Raw genomic sequence first — 20,332 nt, forward strand, 5'->3', positions numbered from 1 at the left:
GGTACACTTCAACTATGAGAGACGGAATCTAAAACAAAAATCCAGAAAATCACATTGTATGATTTTTAAGTAATTAATTTACATTTTATTGCATGACATAAGTATTTGATACATCAGAAAAGCAGAACTTAATATTTGGTACAGAAACCTTTGTTTGCAATTACAGAGATCATACGTTTCCTGTAGTTCTTGACTAGGTTTGCACACACTGCAGCAGGGATTTTGGCCCACTCCTCCCTACAGATCTTCTCCAGATCCTTCAGGTTTCGGGGCTGTCGCTGGGCAATACGGACTTTCAGCTCCCTCCAAAGATTTTCTATTGGGTTCAGGTCTGGAGACTGGCTAGGCCACTCCAGGACCTTGAGATGCTTCTTACGGAGCCACTCCTTAGTTGCCATGGCTGTGTGCTTCGTGTCGTTGTCATGCTGGAAGACCCAGCCACGACCCATCTTCAATGCTCTTACTGAGGGAAGGAGGTTGTTGGCCAAGATCTCGCGATACATGGCCCCATCCATCCTCCCCTCAATACGGTGCAGTCTTCCTGTCCCCTTTGCAGAAAAGCATCCCCAAAGAATGATGTTTCCACCTCCATGCTTCACGGTTGGGATGGTGTTCTTGGGGTTGTACTCATACTTCTTCTTCCTCCAAACACGGCGAGTGGAGTTAGACCAAAAAGCTCTATTTTTGTCTCATCAGACCACATGACCTTCTCCCATTCCTCCTCTGGATCATCCAGATGGTCATTGGCAAACTTCAGACAGGCCTGGACATGCACTGGCTTAAGCAGGGGGACCTTGCGTGCGCTGCAGGATTTTAATCCATGACGGCGTAGTGTGTTACTAATGGTTTTCTTTGAGACTGTGGTCCCAGCTCTCTTCAGGTCATTGACCAGGTCCTGCCGTGTAGTTCTGGGCTGATCCCTCACCTTCCTCATGATCATTGATGCCCCACGAGGTGAAATCTTGCATGGAGCCCCAGACCGAGGGTGATTGACCGTCATCTTGAACTTCTTCCATTTTCTAATAATTGCGCCAACAGTTGTTTCCTTCTCACCAAGCTGCTTGCCTATTGTCCTGTAGCCCATCCCAGCCTTGTGCAGGTCTACAATTTTATCCCTGATGTCCTTACACAGCTCTCTGGTCTTGGCCATTGTGGAGAGGTTGGAATCTGTTTGATTGTGTGTCGACAGGTGTCTTTTATACAGGTAACGAGTTCAAACAGGTGCAGTTAATACAGGTAATGAGTGGAGAACAGGAGGGCTTCTTAAAGAAAAACTAACAGGTCTGTGAGAGCCGGAATTCTTACTGGTTGGTAGGTGATCAAATACTTATGTCATGCAATAAAATGCAAATTAATTATTTAAAAATCATACAATGTGATTTTCTGGATTTTTGTTTTAGATTCCGTCTCTCACAGTTGAAGTGTACCTATGATAAAAATTACAGACCTCTACATGCTTTGTAAGTAGGAAAACCTGCAAAATCGGCAGTGTATCAAATACTTGTTCTCCCCACTGTAAATAAGGTTTTCAGTTTTCTATTTTTAATACATTTGCAAAAATTTCTAAAAACCTGTTTTCTCTTTGTCATTATGGGGTATTGTGTGTATATTGATGAGGGAAAAAAACGATTTAATACATTTTAGAATAAGGCTGTAACGTAACAAAAATGTGAGGAAGGGGTCTGAATACTTTCCAAATGCACTGTATGTCCTTTGGGGACCAGGACCCGTATCCACAAAGCGTCTCAGATTAGGAGTGCTGATCTAGGATCAGGTATTCCCTGTCCATATAATTGTATTCTCATTATTGATCTGAAAGGCAAAACTGATTCTAGGTCAGCACTCCTACTCTGAGACGCTTCATGACCATGGGCCCGGATCAGATGCTAACTGTATGAAGCTTCACTCTGTGAGTTCGATCCAGTAGAGTTGAACCTCATAACCTGTTTGTTTTCTAGTCAGTGTCCATGTTGTAACAGGCCCCCTGCATACCTTGGCTGTCATACTCTGCAATTTAAACCAATGCTGTCATCATTATTATCATATGAATTTACACACTGGGAGCCAAGTCTGCTGCTGATGCCAGAATCAGGAGAGTGAACGGCCAAAATGAGAGAGAGAGAGACTAAGACACAAGGGAGCAGACTATGTATAAATTATTGAATGCAGCTTCGTGGGGTAACAGAAAGATATGTACCAGATAAAAACGGACCTATGAGTAGCTAAGAACGGATATCTGAATACTGTATAGTCAAACATCAAGAAGCAACAAACAAATCCTAAAGTTCCTCAAAGTCTCAAGAGGAAGGAAAATAGCCTTCTTTAGATCACATAATTCAAGGGTTTCCAAACTTTTTGGGCCATGTAAAAAAAAAAAAGGTGATGGAATCGACGGTTTTATGAACCAAAAATGCGCCAAGTTTCTCTCGCTGCATTTCACTTCCGCAGAGCCACCTGCTCTGAAAGGGGTGGGGTTAAGTGCTCCCCCTGAAGCATTCAGATAACCTATTTCAAACCACACGCGCATACACACACACATACACACATACATACATACATACATACATACAGTGAGGGAAAAAAGTATTTGATCCCCTGCTGATTTTGTACGTTTGCCCACTGACAAAGAAATTATCGGTCTATAATTTTAATGGTAGGTTTATTTGAACAGTGAGAGACAGAATAACAACAAAAATATCCAGAAAAATGCATGTCAAAAATGTTATAAATTGATTTGCATTTTAATGAGGGAAATAAGTATTTGACCCCTTCTCAATCAAAAAGATTTCTGGCTCCCAGGTGTCTTTCATACAGGTAACGAACGGAGATTAGGAGCACACTCTTAAAGGGAGTGCTCCTAATCTCAGTTTCTTACCTGTATAAAAGATACCTGTCCACAGAAGCAATCAATCAATCAGATTCCAAACTCTCCACCATGGCCAAGACCAAAGAGCTCTCCAAGGATGTCAGGGACAAGATTGTAGACCTACACAAGGCTGGAATGGGCTACAAGACCATCGCCAAGCAGCTTGGTGAGAAGGTGACAACAGTTTCTGTGATTATTCGCAAATGGAAGAAACACAAAAGAACTGTCAATCTCCCTCAGCCTGGGGCTCCATGCAAGATCTCACCTCGTGGAGTTGCAATGATCATGAGAACGGTGAGGAATCAGCCCAGAACTACACAGGAGGATCTTGTCAATGATCTCAAGGCAGCTGGGACCATAGTCATCAAGAAAACAATTGGTAACACACTATGCCGTGAAGGACTGAAATCCTGCAGCGCCCGCAAGGTCCCCCTGCTCAAGAAAGCACATATACATGCCCGTCTGAAGTTTGCCAATGAACATCTGAATGATTCAGAGGACAACTGGGTGAACGTGTTGTGGTCAGATGAGACCAACATGGAGTTCTTTGGCATCAACCCAACTTGCCGTGTTTGGAGGAGGAGGAATGCTGCCTATGACCCCAAGAAACCATCCCCACCGTCAAACATGGAGGTGGAAACATTATGCTTTGGGGGTGTTTTTCTGCTAAAGGGACAGGACAACTTCACCGCATCAAAGGGACGATGGACGGGGCCATGTACCGTCAAATCTTGGGTGAAAACCTCCTTCCCTCAGCCAGGGTATTGAAAATGGGTCGTGGATGGGTATTCCAGCATGACAATGACCCAAAACACACGGCCAAGGCAACAAAGGAGTGGCTCAAGAAGAAGCACATTAAGGTCCTGGAGTGGCCTAGCCAGTCTCCAGACCTTCATCCCATAGAAAATCTGTGGAGGGAGCTGAAGGTTCGAGTTGCCAAACGTCAGCCTCGAAACCTTAATGACTTGAAGAAGATCTGCAAAGAGGAGTGGGACAAAATCCCTCCTGAGATGTGTGCAAACCTGGTGGCCAACTACAAGAAACGTCTGACCTCTGTGATTGCCAACAAGGATTTTGCCACCAAGTACTAAGTCATGTTTTGCAGAGGGGTCAAATACTTATTTCTCTCATTAAAATGCAAATCAATTCATAACATTTTTGACATGCGTTTTTCTGGATTTTTTTGTTGATATTCTGTCTCTCACTGTTCAAATAAACCTACCATTAAAATTATAGACTGATCATTTCTTTGTCAGTGGGCAAACGTACAAAATCAGCAGGGGATCAAATACTTTTTTCCCCCACTGTACATACATACATACATACATACATACATACATACATACATACATACATACATACATACATACATACATACATACATACATACACACCCACACCTGGGCAGGTGAGTGCTATGAAGACCCCAACCATTCCCCTGCTAGTGCAGTATGATCTCCTACATCTATACTTCAGGATTGGGTGGGACGCCAGCCAAAGCCGTAGTGCTGTAGTGTAGAGAGATGAGTGATCAGGTGCTGTGCAGAGTTTAGATCCGGCATCATGTTCTGTACCACTAGCCTGGCCATGTGAGAGAATTATGATGACATAGTGGATATAAAGGAAACACACAAAGGCTCTGAGGATGAACTATAGTCACAGGAGTGCGTGTGTGTGTGTGTGTGTGTGGTCCCAGCCTCGGCCTCGCAACAGGGTGATTGATGGTCGAAATGAGCGCTTATTCAAGTGACCAGATTACGCCTGTAGCCTGGGGGGTTGTGTGTGTGTGTGTGTGTGGTAATATGGTGGAGCCTCCCTGTGTCTTAACCATTGAAAACAGACACTGATAGCTTAGTCTCCTCCCCAGGCCTTGAATGGTTAGCCACCAATGCTAGGTTGCGTTAGCAGCTAACTGATTAAAGCACGTATTATAGGTTTGACCATAGAGGATGAGTTGGCAGTGGGATTCCACGCCCACCTACAGAGTAGTCATTATCTGTGCAAGTGGCAAAGTCACAAACACTGCCTTTTAATAAAATGTATCTTCTTAAATCAGATTTTACACCTAACCTTGAATTAAGACCAAAAAATCTAAATGTTTACGATATAGTGTCACGATCGCTGTTGTCGTGGAAATGACCGGACCAAGGTGCAGCATGGTGAGCGTACATTTCTTTTATTTTGATAAATGTCGCCAACAAAACAAAGAAACGACGTGAAGCTTACTTAGGCTATAATGCCACTAACAAAGACAACCACCCACAAATACCAAAGGAAAAAAGGCTGCCTAAGTATGATTCCCAATCAGAGACAACGATAGACAGCTGTCCCTGATTGAGAATCATACCCGGCCAAAACATAGAAACAAAGAACATAGAGTTTCCCACCCGAGTCACACACTGACCAACCAAACATAGAGAATAAAAAGATCTCTACGGTCAGGGCGTGACATACAGTATAGCCAGTTTTGTCACTTACCTATCTAGTTGGACTTACAGGTGACTCACAGTTGTCGTTCGTTATCTCATTCCAGGTGTTTTTATAATGTATTATATTCTTGTGGAGGAGTAAAAAAAATGATATATCGAATTTTTTGAATTGGTTGAAAGTGAGAGGTTAGCACCTGGTGGTGAAACAGCTATGAAGACCGGAGGTGTTTTGATCCTCGGTTCATGCTGTGGCTCCTAACCTGGGTATGTGAAGTGTGTCTGATGTCGTGCTTTTTAGTGAAGTGCCCAAACACGACAACGTGATGTATGAGCCTTCTGATCACTCTGCGTGAGAATGAAGTATCTCAGGAAGCACTGTACACCCACCCCACCCATCCCCCTCTCTTACCCTTTCGGCTTCTCTGGCCCTTGGAGATACCCCCCCCCCCACCTCTCGTCGCTCTGACTGGCTTGGGGGTATGGTGTCGCCCCCCCCCCCCTCTTCAAAACCTTACCCCCTCCCCTCTTCACCCCTATCCACCAGACAGCCAGGCAGAGGCAGAGCCTTCAGTGAGTGGGTGCATGTGGAGTTAACAGAAGTAGCCCGCATACCAACACTGAGCACCCACAGAGGAACACACACTAGAAGCACACATACTGCATATTCACACACACACACACACACACACACACACAGAGGCGCACGCGAGAGACATACTTATGCACACACTTAGGTCTAAGTGTATAGACATTACACAAACACGCAAGACAAATAAGGCAGAGAATATGTATGCCAGTTACACTGTTGCTACATATAATATTTGGAATACACACACACACACATTCTGACCTGAACGGTTCATTCTGATCTTTATCGAGGGGGGATCTTAACTCACCTGGACACGTTCGTTTTAGGTTGGACTCGCGCCGTTAAAGATGTGCGAGGCGAAAAGGTACGTCCCGATGGTGGGTGAACCGGAAAGTTAGTCTTGTGATTTTGAAACCAATCCAGTTTGTCTTATCTGTTTTTAGATGATTGGGGATGAAGTTGTGTGTTTGATTCGGAGATGTCGTCCTGAGTTACTGAGCATGTAACACCTTGACATTGCTACTACCTGGTTTTTAGTGAGAGTGGCACTTCTGCGTTCGTCAGGGGCAGAGTTAGGGTCTATTTATTGTTCCACTGGGTGGGAACTCTGTGCATGAACTGGAAAGCCCTCATACAAAACAATGGGTCGTTTTTTGGTTTAGGCATCGAAATTCTTTTCCGGAATTGAGTTCATTTAAATGCAATTTGAGCAGAACCCTGGCCAGTAGCCGTATAACGTGAGAGGTGAAGCTCAGATGTTTGCACGATGTCGCCGATTTTAGCTTTCTGCAGTAAAGTACATAGATTCCAGATTATTCTAGAGATGTTTATGGAATGACAAGTGCTTCTGAGCGGACACACCGTACGAGAGTAGGAGACAACTCCCCTCTGTGTGGCTGTTATTCGACTGAGCCACTTCCTATGGGAGTTATTGGTGTACGAAGTAAGAAACCTGGCCAATTACAGTGTCATTGTCGTCCTCCGCTTTCTTGTTCCCCTGTTCCCCTCATACAGTGTCTCACCTCTGTGTGCTTCTGAAAAGGGCAAAGGGGACAGGTGGCTTGGAAGAGACTGGTGTAATGAGAGGTTGTAGATATGTTATAGAGAGGTTGTAGAGAAGGTATAGAGAAGATGTAGAGAGGTTGTAGATATGTTATAGGGAGGTTGAAGATATGTTATAGAGAGGTTGAAGATATGTTATAGAGAGGTTGTAGATATGTTATAGAGAGGTTGTAGATATGTTATAGAGAGGTTGTAGAGAAGGTATAGAGAAGTTGTAGAGTGGTTGTAGATATGTTATAGAGAGGTTGTAGATATGTTATAGAGAGGTTGTAGATATGTTATAGAGAGGTTGTAGATATGTTATAGAGAGATTGTAGATATGTTATAGAGAGGTTGTAGGGAAGGTATAGAGAGGTTGTAGATATGTTATAGAGAGGTTGTAGAAAGGTCGTACAAAAAACAAGAGTGTTAGTGTTCAGGGCAGTGTGTTGATAGAGCCTTTAGTAGGACGTTGACAATGCATCTCTGTGCGCTATTCTGTGTCTTTGCTCCTTCTGCAGTTTGTAAGTGTCTTCACCATACACTATATGAAAACAATAACCTGTCTATGCACAGACAAAGGGCTATTTTTCACCCCACATTGGCTGGTTCAGTTCCTGTGACTCTCCTCATGATTGGTTGAGGATGCGATTACTCTGGGACTCCCTGGGATTGTACAGTTAGTATATGTGCGAGGTGTACTGTATGTGTACAGTCAGTGGTTGTGTGGTAGGTTTAGTGTCGTACCTACGCTGAGTTTACCAAACATTAGGAGCGCCTTCCTAACATTGAGTTGCAGCCCTCAACAGACACAATTAATCAGGGTATGGACTCTACAAGGTGTCGAAAGCGTTCCACAGGGTTGCTGGCCCAGTGCTTCCCACAGTTGTGTCAAGTTGGCTGGATGTCCTTTGGGTGGTGGACCATTCTTGATACACACGGGAAACTGTTGGGCGTGAAAAAAACAGACAGAGTTGTGAACTGTTAGATACTACGGCACTGTTGGAGCTAGGAACACAAGCTTTATTAAGGAAGCAGGACACATGTTATGTTACTAAAATGAAAGGCCGTTTAGTTGACTCAAACGGACCGCTATTTTCAGCATTTTGACAATAACCACACTAAATCGTTATTCACATGACAAAAATGTGACTGATTTGATTATATTTGAGTCAAAATGACTAAAACGAGACTAAAATCTGAAAAAAAAGAGTGACAAAATGAACATTGCACCGGGAACAACATCTAGGAAATGTAGGGGAAGTGCCGGTCTAGCTGCTCTGGTGTGTGTGTCTTTGTTCGTGCATAGAGCCCCAGTGGTGTGGAGTTAGTGACCGGTACAGTTGTCCAGCAGCCATTTAATCCTGATTGATGAGACTGGTGCCTGGGACGGACAAACAAGATGGATGTCCTTTCCTCTCCTTGTTGATTTTATTTTCGAGCAGGAAGGAACGTCCGTCTTGTTTGTCCAGCCCAGGCACCAGAAAGGGATGGAGTTGTTGGCTCTCTCTGGGGTGTTAGACCAAGGGTTGGTCCATGTTCTGATTCCTTCTTCCCGGCTTGAAAGCTGACATGAAAAACTGTTTTCCATCAAAAGCGATGTGAAACTAAGTGTTGTGTAATTTTTAACGTGAGCTTAGACTTTGAAAAACTTGCGTTGTCTAATGTTGACCATTGCTCTTTTCTGTTCTCAGCTACATGACGGACGGCGGCCTGAGTCTGTACACGCGGCGACTCAACCGTCTACCTGAGGGCATGGCGGCGGTACGAGAGACCATCCAACGCAACGCCTCCACGGGCCAGGGAGACGCTGACAGGTAGGACACTACACACACGCGCAGGCACACACACACACAAACACACACACACACACACACACACACACACACACACATACCATTTCTACCGCATCATTGGGAGATGTCCTTACATTGGGTCAAATTACAAAATGGTTGGATTTGTGGCCTTGTGACCTTGGAAATAGATAACAGGGAAGCAGTTTGACCTCTTTCTGGGAGAGAGATAGAGAAAGAAGGAGCGAGGGAGAAGGAGGGAGGGGTTTAATGTGGATAATTGACAGCGGGAAATGGATGGAGGCATGACACTATTAAGATAGAGAGTGTGTGTGTATGTGTGGGGGAGAGAAGCAGACGGGTGTGTGAGACCGAAAAGGGCTCCTGTATGAAAGAGTGGAACCCCATTGATGTTGTTTCTTTGTCGGGTTAATCGGGTTAGTAAAGCTAAGTAAGACTGCAGTTTTAACTCCTCTCAATCTGCAGGTGTGAGTGATTTCCTGTTTTTCCACCGTTTGACCTCTGTTTCCCCCTCCTTCTCTCTTTCTCTCACACCCCTCAGCTAAGCCCTCACCTCTTCTCCTCTCCTCCCTCACCTCCTAACCCCTAAGGTGAGAGATGAACGCTTCCAGTCTCTCTCCTCTTCTCACCATGCACTGACCCATCGTGACCTTTCGACCTTGCCTCGTTACCGCCCTGCTCATATCTTTCTTACCTCTGCCCTTCACCTTTCATTAAAGAAACCCCTAGAAGGTGTGTGAGAGAGCTTTTTCATATTGGCAGTTGTTGATGAGAGAAAAAGAAAGAGAGAGTGGAGAGAGAGAGTCTGAAAAGCAGTTAAATTTTATCCGTGTAGTATTTATTTTTTACTTTCAGGGATGTTATTTTGTTAATAGTACATTACTACTTGTGCCAGTAGTCTTTCTTTGTTGGTAGTCCCGACTGATCTTCAAAGAGCGTTCCACTCCTTTCTGGGAAAAAATAAATGCAGAGAGATGGAGGGTTGGGGGAAGGAAAGGAGGGGGTAGGGGGTACATATGGAGAAGCCCCCCCCTGAAGGAATGCCTGATAAATGTGGTTACTGGTTTTGGTTTGCATTAATTGGGAGAGTTGGAAAGTGGTGGATAACTGCGTTAACATAATATAGCAGGGCTGAAGTGGCTTCAGGGTAAAGTGTGTGTGTGGTGGGGGGGGGTCTCAAATGAGATCAGTCTAATTTAATAGATGACTGGGGGGTTAATGGAGCTGATTTGGGCAGGTGGGGAGTTGGATTTGACAGCTGAGCACCTTACTATGCCGTGTGTGTGTGTGTGTGTGTGTGTGGTTGCAGTGTAAGTTTCACGAGCCCTGACAGAGTCCACATCAGCTCCTTAGTTGGCCACTCTGTAACGGGCTGTGGTAGACCACTGGATTGGAGACCTATAAAACAGATCAGCTTTTAACGTCTTAATGATGCTGCTATGGATACATTTACATTTAAGTCATTTAGCAGACGCTCTTATCCAGAGCGACTTACAAATTGGAAAGTTCATACATATTCATCCTGGTCCCCCAGTGGGGAATGAACCCACAACCCTGGCGTTGCAAGCGCCATGCTCTACCAACTGAGCCACACGGGATCACCGTCTTAGCCTGCCGTTAGGGTCCAGTCAGCGATAGGGTTGGGGGTTGGGGTGTCAAATATCACCATGGCAATGGGATTAAAAGCCTTGTGACCTCTGGCTAAGGGGTCAAGAGCTTCAAAGTGTCATAGTGCACAAGGGGGGGTTTGGAAAATTCTCCTAAAGACAGGAGATTCTGACTCCAGAACTGGAGTATTTAGTGCAGTGGACTTCAACCCTGGTTCTGGAGAGCTACAGATGTGCAGGCTTTTGTTTCAGCCCAGCACTAACACAAATGATTCAACTCATCAAGGCATTGATGAATGCTGTCGTTGACGACGTGAATCAGGTGTTTCATTGCTGAGTTGGAACCAAAGCCGGTGTATTCTGTATACATTCTGTATATATTCTGTATATATTCTGTATACAGCCGGTGTATTCCTGCTCTCCAGGACAGCGACGGTTTTGTAAGAATATGATTTTGTATCGGGATTCCTGATAAAGGAACTAAAAAACCTCAAATCAGAAGGTGACGAAGGGATAGTCACTACAACTGCCACTGTTTTGACTCTCAAATGAATGCAAATAACAGTTCAAACGGCCACTGTCGTTACCAAAGACTCCCTTTTAGTTACGGGACAACACAGACCCATAGCGACAAAAGACTGCGGGTGTCAGAATGAAATAATGTGTTTGTGTCTTTCCGCTCTCATTTCATTTCACGGCCAGAGAATGAGGAAGTAACGCATCTGTGACAATCCATCCGCTGATTTCAATTCCTTTTGTCCAACCGGACAAAGAGACCCTCTTTTCTGTGGTGTGTGTGCATGTAGATACAGTATGAAACAGGACAATAATAGGAAAACCCCATACCACCTTTTAACATGACAATGATAAATACAGTATATCCCTCATTCCTCTCCTCCGTCTCTTATTTGTCTCTGTTCTCCACTCGTGTGTGTGTGTGTGTGTGTGTGTGTGTGTGTGTGTGTGTGTGTGTGTGTGTGTGTGTGTGTGTGTGTGTGTGTGTGTGTGTGTTAGTGGATCTATGCAGAGGGTTTACATCTTCCCCTCCTCTGTGTGTGTGTGTGTGATGTTAGTGGATCTATGCAGAGGGTTTACATCTTCCCCTCCCCAGGGTTTGTGTGTGTGTGTGCGCGCAGCCTAAGGAGTTACAGTTATTTACAGCACCCTCTCAACACCCCAGCCCCCTGAAGCACACAGCAACCCCAATGCCCATTTCCGTACCTGTCTGGACTTGACTAGGCCCCTCAGGCAATTGAGAAGTAGGGAGGTTCTCAGGTAAAGGTTACACTTGGCAGTAAAACGGATGGACAGAATCGCTTCCTCTCTCTCTCTCTCTCTCTCTCTCTTCACTCTCCATTCCCCCTTTTGCTCTCTCTTTCCACTGTCTCTCCCTCCTCTTTCCACTGTCTCTCCCTCCTCTTTCCACTGTCTCTCCCTCCTCTTTCCACTGTCTCTCCCTCCTCTTTCCACTGTCTCTCCCTCCTCTTTCCACTGTCTCTCCCTCCTCTTTCCACTGTCTCTCCCTCCTCTTTCCACTGTCTCTCCCTCATTTTTCCACTGTCTCTCTCTCTCTTGTGTGGTGTCTGTGTCCCTCTCTCCAGCGAAGAGGATGCTGTGGTTTTGCTCCGGGCTCTAAACATGTACAATCGCAATCTTCTCTCCCTCTCTCCTGTCATTTCATGAACCACCGATCATGTTTCTCTGATAACCTAACCAGGGAGGCCTTTTTTGCGTGCTAATACACTGCGCGTGCGTGTGTGTTAAACCCAGTGCCCCCAAATAACATTTCTCCGTGTCTCGTTCTTAGACTGTTCACGTAACGTCGCCCTCTAGGATCAGATCCGATATCAAACCTCAAGTATTCCGGGGGCGTTCATTTTGAGAGTCTCATGATTCCGGCAACACGTGGGCTCTGGTCTGGAACACCAGGAGTGTTTGGATAGTGAGGCAAGAGGAGAAGATGGGTTTGTTACTGGCCTAATGCTATCCCATTGCTATCCCATTGCTATCCCAATGCCATGCCATTGCTATCCCATTGCTATCCCAATGCTATCCCAATGCTATCCCAATGCTATCCCAATGCTATCCCAATGCTATCCTAATGCTATCATCGGTGTGTCTTTGTGTCTGGGTGTGGGTGTTAGCGATGGTAATTGCACCTGATGGCTCTGCTACTGACAGCTTTCTACATTCTGTGTTTATCTATGGTTGGAGTAGTGAATGTCGGCCGCGGCAAAGTCTGTAGTCAGTGTTTTTGGAAGCACTTACTTTGGTTTGATTAGTTTGACTGTTTTGATTAGGTTGATTGATTTGATTGATTTGATTGATTTGATTGATTGGTTTTATTGGTTTGATTAGTTTGAATAGTTTGATTAGCTGATGAATGGATAAAGGATCACTCACATCTTTTGTCTGCTTCAAGGCTTTTCTCTGGCTATCTCTCTCTCTCACACACACACACACACACACACACACACACACACACACACACACACACACACACACACACACACACACACACACACTTCTTGACTTATACATGGACCGCAAAATGCTATAAATCCCCTTTAGTCATGCTTTATGCAAGAACAGCACGTTCCTGTGGCGTGTCCCCTGTGGCGTGTCCCCTGTGGCGTGTCCCCTGTGGCGTGTCCCCTGTGGCGTGTCCCCTGTGGCGTGTCCCCTGTGGCGTGTCTTTGTCATCACATATAACGCTGCGCTGAAACGCTTGCGGCATACTAGAGCAGTCTCAACATCATAGTCCACACACACACACACACACACACACACACACACACACACACACACACACACACACACACACAGAAGCACACATTCATACACACACACACGCACCAGAGCAGTCTCAACCCCACGGTCCACAAGACGACAGGAGTCTGAACTCCACACACAGTGTGTGATATCTGGAGCTTCACTTTGAACGTTGACCTTTCAGCTGAACTATTTTCCCCCAAACACACACGCACATACCCCAGCTGCAGAAGTGCCCCTGTACTCCTGAGCACACACGCCCTTGCCTTCTCCGGTGTGTGGGAGGGTATGGGATTAGACCAGGTCATAGGTCATAATTCAGATAGAGAGAGACTCCTAGGAGAGTGTACTGATGTGGTTGTAGCCATGGATACTGGTGCATCTATGGACCCCCTCTTCCCCCTGGGCTTTCCCTCTGTCAGAAAGAGAGTGAGAGGATACAACTGGGACAAAGAGGGAGAAATATAGCGAAGGAAAGTTAAATTGACAAAAAAAGAGAAGGGAAAGATAGACAATAGGATTTAACAAGTTGTAGTGGAGGAGGAGAATCTGAGGCGTGTGTGTGTGTGTGTGTGTGTGTGAGAGAGAGAGAAAAAGAGACAGCGAGAGAGAAAAAGAGACAGCGAGAGAGAAAAAGAGACAGCGAGAGAGAGAGATAGAGACAGCGAGAGAGAGAGATAGAGACAGCGAGAGATAGAGACAGCGAGTGAGAGAGATAGAGACTCCTAGGAGAGTGTACTGATGTGGTTGTAGCCATGGATACTGGTGCATCTATGGACCCCCTCTTCCCCCTGGGCTTTCCCTCTGTCGCCAGCACACCTGCCTCGCCCCTGGACACACACAAACACACATAGAGGGTGTGGTTCTTACACACAGGGAGAGAGAGGACGTTTTCCGTTATCTCCTTCGCTCTCTCTCTCTGACACACACACACACACACACACTCTGCTGTAATGGTCTATGCCTTTGTCTCCGGCTGGCTGACTTTTATTGGATTAGTGCTCAGGGAAGTGGTGTTGAGCCTCGCTGTGCCACAGAGAGTGGCAGGGACCTCAACACTGGGACAAACTGACTGCCTGCCATCAGGCCACTGAATCACAATGGCTGTCTTCTATTCTGGAGTGTGATCAGAAGAGCGTGGAGAAAACATGTGAAACGTGAAAGAAGGGAAGTCTGACAGAGAGAGAGAGAGAGAAATGAAAAAAACCTTTCATCCCCTGCCGCTGCCGTGTGGATATTGGTTCTGAGTAACAGACCGTGTTGGACAACCTGAACTGGTTGGTTTTGGATTCTGCTGTGAGGGGTTTCTGAGCCCCTTCTGCCCCCTCGGCCTGCGTAACGTGGTAACGGGTAAGTGATACCTCCTCTCCCTCACGGGGGGTTGGATAGACATTTTGTTGAGGGGGGGATAAAACTGTGCGGAGTGGTGGGACTCGAGGTAACAAGATCAATGTGATTATTCACACTTAGTATGGGAGGGACACACATATGCACAAACACACACGTACAGACACATACACGCACAGACACCTTGTGTCCCCTTTAGCCAGTTAGTGAGGACTGGAGAAATGAGATGAGGTCGTTTACAGTGTGTTTATGGTCTGGTGTGTGTGTATGGTCTCGTGTGTGTGTGTATGGTCTGGTGTGTGTGTGTGTGTGTGTGTGTGTGTGTGTGTGTGTGTGTGTGTGTGTGTGTGTGTGTGTGTGTGTGTGTTCTGTCAATGTGAAATTCCACACTTGTGTGTCTGCCTCCCACTGTGTCCTTTCGATCAGTGTGTGTGTGTGTCTGCGTGCGGTGGTGTGTTTCCCACATCTGTATTGGGCGGATTTCTTTTATGGATCAGGGTAAGTCGGTTGACTCAAAAGCAGAGAGAGCGAGAGATAGAGAGAAAGGGAGGGAGGAAAAAAAGAGCGAGAGAGAAAGCGAGAAAAAGGGGTGTTTGTGTTGCAAGGGAGAAAGTTTGAGAATGTAACACGCATTTCATGTCGTTTTTAGGTCATGTTTGTTTCACACGTTAAAATATGTTTACTCAAGCTCGGAAAAATGAGAAATGAGGCTAGGGCGAGTAAGAGGAAGAGAGAACCAAAGAGAGGCTAGAGGAAGAGGTGCATTCCTGACCCTGCAGTCCAGTCGCCCAGTAGTCGTGTCGTTTCTCCGTGCTGCGGGATCAGCTGTGTCATTTAGCCACCACACAAGGATGTCCACAAGGAGAAGGAATGCACCGAGTCCTGTCCCGTCCAAGATCCTCTCCACCGCTCCTTTACCCTCTCTCTTCCCCTATGCCTTCCCATTCTCTCCCTCCCCCTACCTCTCCCCTCCCTCACTCACCTCCCCACACCCATTCACTTCCTCACTCTCACTCTCCCCCTCCCTCACCCTGTATCTCTCTCCCATTTCTCCCTCACTCCCTCCCCTATTCTCATACCCAATCCCCAGGGTCCTGTTCAAACTGCCCTCCCCCCCCCCCCCCCGTCTCCCTCACTCCTCCCTGTGTAGAGAGGGGCCAGAGGTGGTGTTTACAGACGGACAACCAAAAAGTGGTTGTGTGTAGAGTCAGCTCAGTCAGTACACACACAGCCCAGGCCCAAACACATACTTTAGATACAACACACACAAACACACACACACACACACACACTGGTTCTTGTTCCTCCTGGCTGTCTACACTAAAGAATAGGTTTGGAGGAGGTTTGGGGTCAGGGTTAGTTTGGAGGTTTTGTCTCGAGGCAGTAGTGGTGTAGCCAAGCTAGAGTTCTCATGATGGGGCACTTCTAAAAACACATCTGGTTTGTCTGTGCCCATCGCTGTTGTCGCGGATGTCGGGTATATATGACTGAACGTCCTCTCAAGACTCTTTTCTCATCCTTGCCTTTATTCCCATAAAAAAAACGGTCCGTCTTTGAATGCATTGCAGTGCGACGGATTAATGGGGTGTATAGTATGCGTGCATGTGCAGGTACGCTGGTCTCTGAGTGTGTAAGCCTCACCTGTCCCCTACCCCATGATATCATCTGTGACCACTCACCCGTCGGGGATATATACAGTGGGGAGAACAAGTATTTGATACACTGCCGATTTTGCAGGTTTTCCTACTTACAAAGCATGTAGAGGTCTGTAATTTTTATCATAGGTACACTTCAACTGTGAGAGACGGAATCTAAAACAAAAATCCAGAAAATCACATTGTATGATTTTTAAGTAATTAATTTGCATTTTATTGCATGACATAAGTATTTGATACATCAGAAAAGCAGAACTTAATATTTGGTACAGAAACCTTTGTTTGCAATTACAGAGATCATAACGTTTCCTGTAGTTCTTGACCAGGTTTGCACACACTGCAGCAGGGATTTTGGCCCACTCCTCCATACAGACCTTCTCCAGATCCTTCAGGTTTCGGGGCTGTCGCTGGGCAATACGGACTTTCAGCTCCCTCCAAAGATTTTCTATTGGGTTCAGGTCTGGAGACTGGCTAGGCCACTCCAGGACCTTGAGATGCTTCTTATGGAGCCACTCCTTAGTTGCCCTGGCTGTGTGTTTCGGGTCGTTGTCATGCTGGAAGACCCAGCCACGACCCATCTTCAATGCTCTTACTGAGGGAAGGAGGTTGTTGGCCAAGATCTCGCGATACATGGCCCCATCCATCCTCCCCTCAATACGGTGCAGTCGTCCTGTCCCCTTTACAGAAAAGCATCCCCAAAGAATGATGTTTCCACCTCCATGCTTCACGGTTGGGATGGTGATCTTGGGGTTGTACTCATCCTTCTTCTTCCTCCAAACACGGCGAGTGGAGTTTAGACCAAAAAGCTCTATTTTTGTCTCAACAGACCACATGACCTTCTCCCATTCCTCCTCTGGATCATCCAGATGGTCATTGGCAAACTTCAGACGGGCCTGGACATGCGCTGGCTTGAGCAGGGGGACCTTGCGTGCGCTGCAGGATTTTAATCCATGACGGTGTAGTGTGTTACTAATGGTTTTCTTTGAGACTGTGGTCCCAGCTCTCTTCAGGTCATTGACCAGGTCCTGCCGTGTAGTTCTGGGTGATCCCTCACCTTCCTCATGATCATTGATGCCCCACGAGGTGAGATCTTGCATGGAGCCCCAGACCGAGGGTGATTGACCATCATCTTGAACTTCTTCCATTTTCTAATAATTGCGCCAACAGTTGTTGCCTTCTCACCAAGCTGCTTGCCTATTGTCCTGTAGCCCATCCCAGCCTTGTGCAGGTCTACAATTTAACCCTGATATCCTTACACAGCTCTCTGGTCTTGGCCATTGTGGAGAGGTTGGAGTCTGTTTGATTGAGGTTGTGGACAGGTGTCTTTTATACAGGTAACGAGTTCAAACAGGTGCAGTTAATACAGGTAATGAGTGGAGAACAGGAGGGCTTCTTAAAGAAAAACTAACAGGTCTGTGAGAGCCGGAATTCTTACTGGTTGGTAGGTGATCAAATACTTATGTCATGCAATAAAATGCAAATTAATTACTTAAAAATCATACAATGTGATTTTCTGGATTTTGGTTTTAGATTCCGTCTCTCACAGTTGAAGTGTACCTATGATAAAAATTACAGACCTCTACATGCTTTGTAAGTAGGAAAACCTGCAAAATCGGCAGTGTATCAAATACTTGTTCTCCCCACTGTATATTAGAGTGAGCTCATGTCTAGCGTGTAACCCCGTGTCCCAGCCACTCACGCTGTCTCTAACAGCAGTCTACAGGACTAGTCATCTGATCCTACAACAGTCTGAGTAACAGTAGCTCCCCCTTAAACTGAGGAAATTCCTTGTTGCCCAGAGGTTATTGCCTATGTCTGAGCGTGTGTGTGTGTGCGCATCATTTTTAGGATTTTTGTTGTGGTATTTTTACCCCTTTTTCTTCCCAATTTCGTGATATCCAGTTGGTAGTTACAGTCTTGTCCCGTCGCTGCAACTCCCCTACGGACTCAGGAGAGGCGAAGTGCATGTGCAAATGTATGTAAGAGTTGGAGCGAGCTGAGCCGGGTAACAATACGGGCAGAGCTTAAAGAACCACACTTCCCCAGAGACACATATATCATAAGAAAAACTAAACAATCAGAGAATAACTTAAACGGAAGGTTTTCTCAGGACGCTGTCGGACACTCCCATGGGTCCAGCCCCAACGGCAGCATTTTCTCATTGGTCAGCGGTCCCAGTTGAATAACAGCAGGGTTCGTGACCCCTGACCTGTGTGTGAAAACAGAGGGCTATCTTAGGGGACACGGTGGAGAAACTAAGGCGGTAGCCCAGGAATGTGTTGATTTGGGTCAGTTCAGAGAGTCTATTCTCTTACCTACTGTCCCTCTCTCCCCTGCTGTCTCTCTCTGTCTCTTTTTCCTCTCTCACCTTCTGTCTCCAGATTTTCATATCGTCATACTGTTCTTCTGCCATCCCGGGATTTACGTTATTACCGGCATAGCACACAAGGGGGCGCTAAAAAAACACACACAAAAAAGCCATTGGGCCTCTATTGCCAAAATCCTAACAAAACTAGGCCAAGTAATAGCGTAATCACGCGTACAGTAAGCTGTTAGCTAAATGCTATCGAGCTAAAATGAACATAAGCGAATTGCAAAGACAGGCAAATTCAGCTCATAAAGTTATACAAGCATAGTTAGTAGCTACCACCTGGCATTTTCGGTGAGTGTGGACATTTACAAGCGAAAGTGAACGAGAGAAATTGTGCAAGTAAACAAAGTTGTGATGCATGCTTTTCTGGTAGGAAGAGCAGAATGTGTACACAGAGCAGAGGAGACAATCATGGAGGAGGAATAAAACGCTAGTAGGAAGCACGGGGAAAGAATGGCAGCTGTGCAGATAACTCGGATAGCAGAGCTCTTTTGACTTCTAAAACGCGGCAGAAAGCCGCTGTAAGATATTTAGTAGTGAATTGCGTACAAGTGTAACTTCATCACCTCGTGTGTGCTGCACGACAGAGACTTACCGTCAGAACGCTATGGACTCACCAGCTCCCGCTTTCTCTTGTTGTGCTCTTAACAACGAACGTGTGACTGGCTCAACTGTTCTGGGGAACTACGGTGAGCTTCATAATGCTAAATAATGTGACAGGTGAAATGAAGAACGCAATCTGCTTTATCTCCTAGCGTATTACACACGTTGATTGGAGGTATTAACTTAAAAAGTAGGTAGAAATAGTCCCATTTATTGAAAATAAATAACTTGACGGTATTGATCTCATGGCTTTTTTTCAAATACCCCGGTATATGGTATACCGCCCAAGCATACATTGTCTCTCCATCTCTCTCTCCCCTACTGTCTCTTTCCATCTCTCTCTCCCGTTTCTCTAACCTCTATTGTCTCTCCATCTCTCTCTCTCCCCTACTCTCTCCCGTCTCTCTAACCTTCATTATCTCTCTGTCCCCTACTCTCTCCCGTCTCTCTAACCCTCATTATCTCTCTCTCCCCTACTCTCTCCCGTCTCTCTAACCCCCATTGTCTCTCCATCTCTCTCTCCCCTACCTTCTCCCGTCTCTCTCTCCCCTACTGTCTCTCCATTTCTCTCTCCTCTGTCTCCTACTCTCCTCCTGTTACTTAGCCTTTTCTAAACTTTCTAAGAGTATTTGCTGTGGGGGACTTGTGAATGTTAGTGTCAGTCTCCTAGGACTCGCTCCCGTTTTTCATCATCATGATAATGCCTGGTGTTTTTTTGTGTGTTTTTTTCACCAGATACTTTTATATAGAGAAGTAGTCTGTCTGTACACCTAACCTAATCCGAAAGGCCAATGCTCAAAATAATCCATTTAACTCCATTTCTACAAATTACCACACGGCTGTGAAGGCCTCTGCCTTACTAAGATCGACTTCCCTGCTCAGAAATCGACACAAAAATCAACGCAATTGATTGAAGTCTAATCACGCACATCAATTGAACCCATAACTTTCTGACGTTTCAGTGTTCGAGTTTCATGCTTGGACTACTCTTTACTATGCTCAATGGGGGTCGGCCGTGGTTCGTGTCATCGTCCTTTCTGATTGGCTCTAAATGGCTGGGCGGTAGTTAATACGTAGGTTGCGCTGCCAGCAGGAGGCTGTGGGTTCGGGCCATGCTGCTGGGCTGATCTCTAATTAGTAATGGGGCTGTCAGTTAGTCAGGGTGGATCTGTCTGGGAACTCCGGGATCACACACACTGACGCACGTTACATGGATGGGAAGTTGGGAACGTCCGTGT

General features: G+C 45.9%; 1 protein-coding gene across 2 annotated transcripts in view; it reads left to right on the plus strand.

Annotated features, from left to right (window-relative positions):
- The window catches only part of LOC139575060 (neuron navigator 2-like), a 121,658-nt gene that overhangs the window by 64,464 nt on the left and 36,862 nt on the right, over positions 1-20,332 (plus strand). For both annotated transcript variants that reach the window (XM_071400030.1, XM_071400031.1), the window contains exon 11: positions 8,620-8,742. In XM_071400030.1, coding sequence (XP_071256131.1) covers positions 8,620-8,742 — 123 coding nt within the window. The remainder of the gene's footprint in view (positions 1-8,619; positions 8,743-20,332) is intronic.

This window comes from Salvelinus alpinus, chromosome 5 (genome assembly GCF_045679555.1).
Source record: "Salvelinus alpinus chromosome 5, SLU_Salpinus.1, whole genome shotgun sequence".
NCBI lineage: Eukaryota > Metazoa > Chordata > Actinopteri > Salmoniformes > Salmonidae > Salvelinus > Salvelinus alpinus.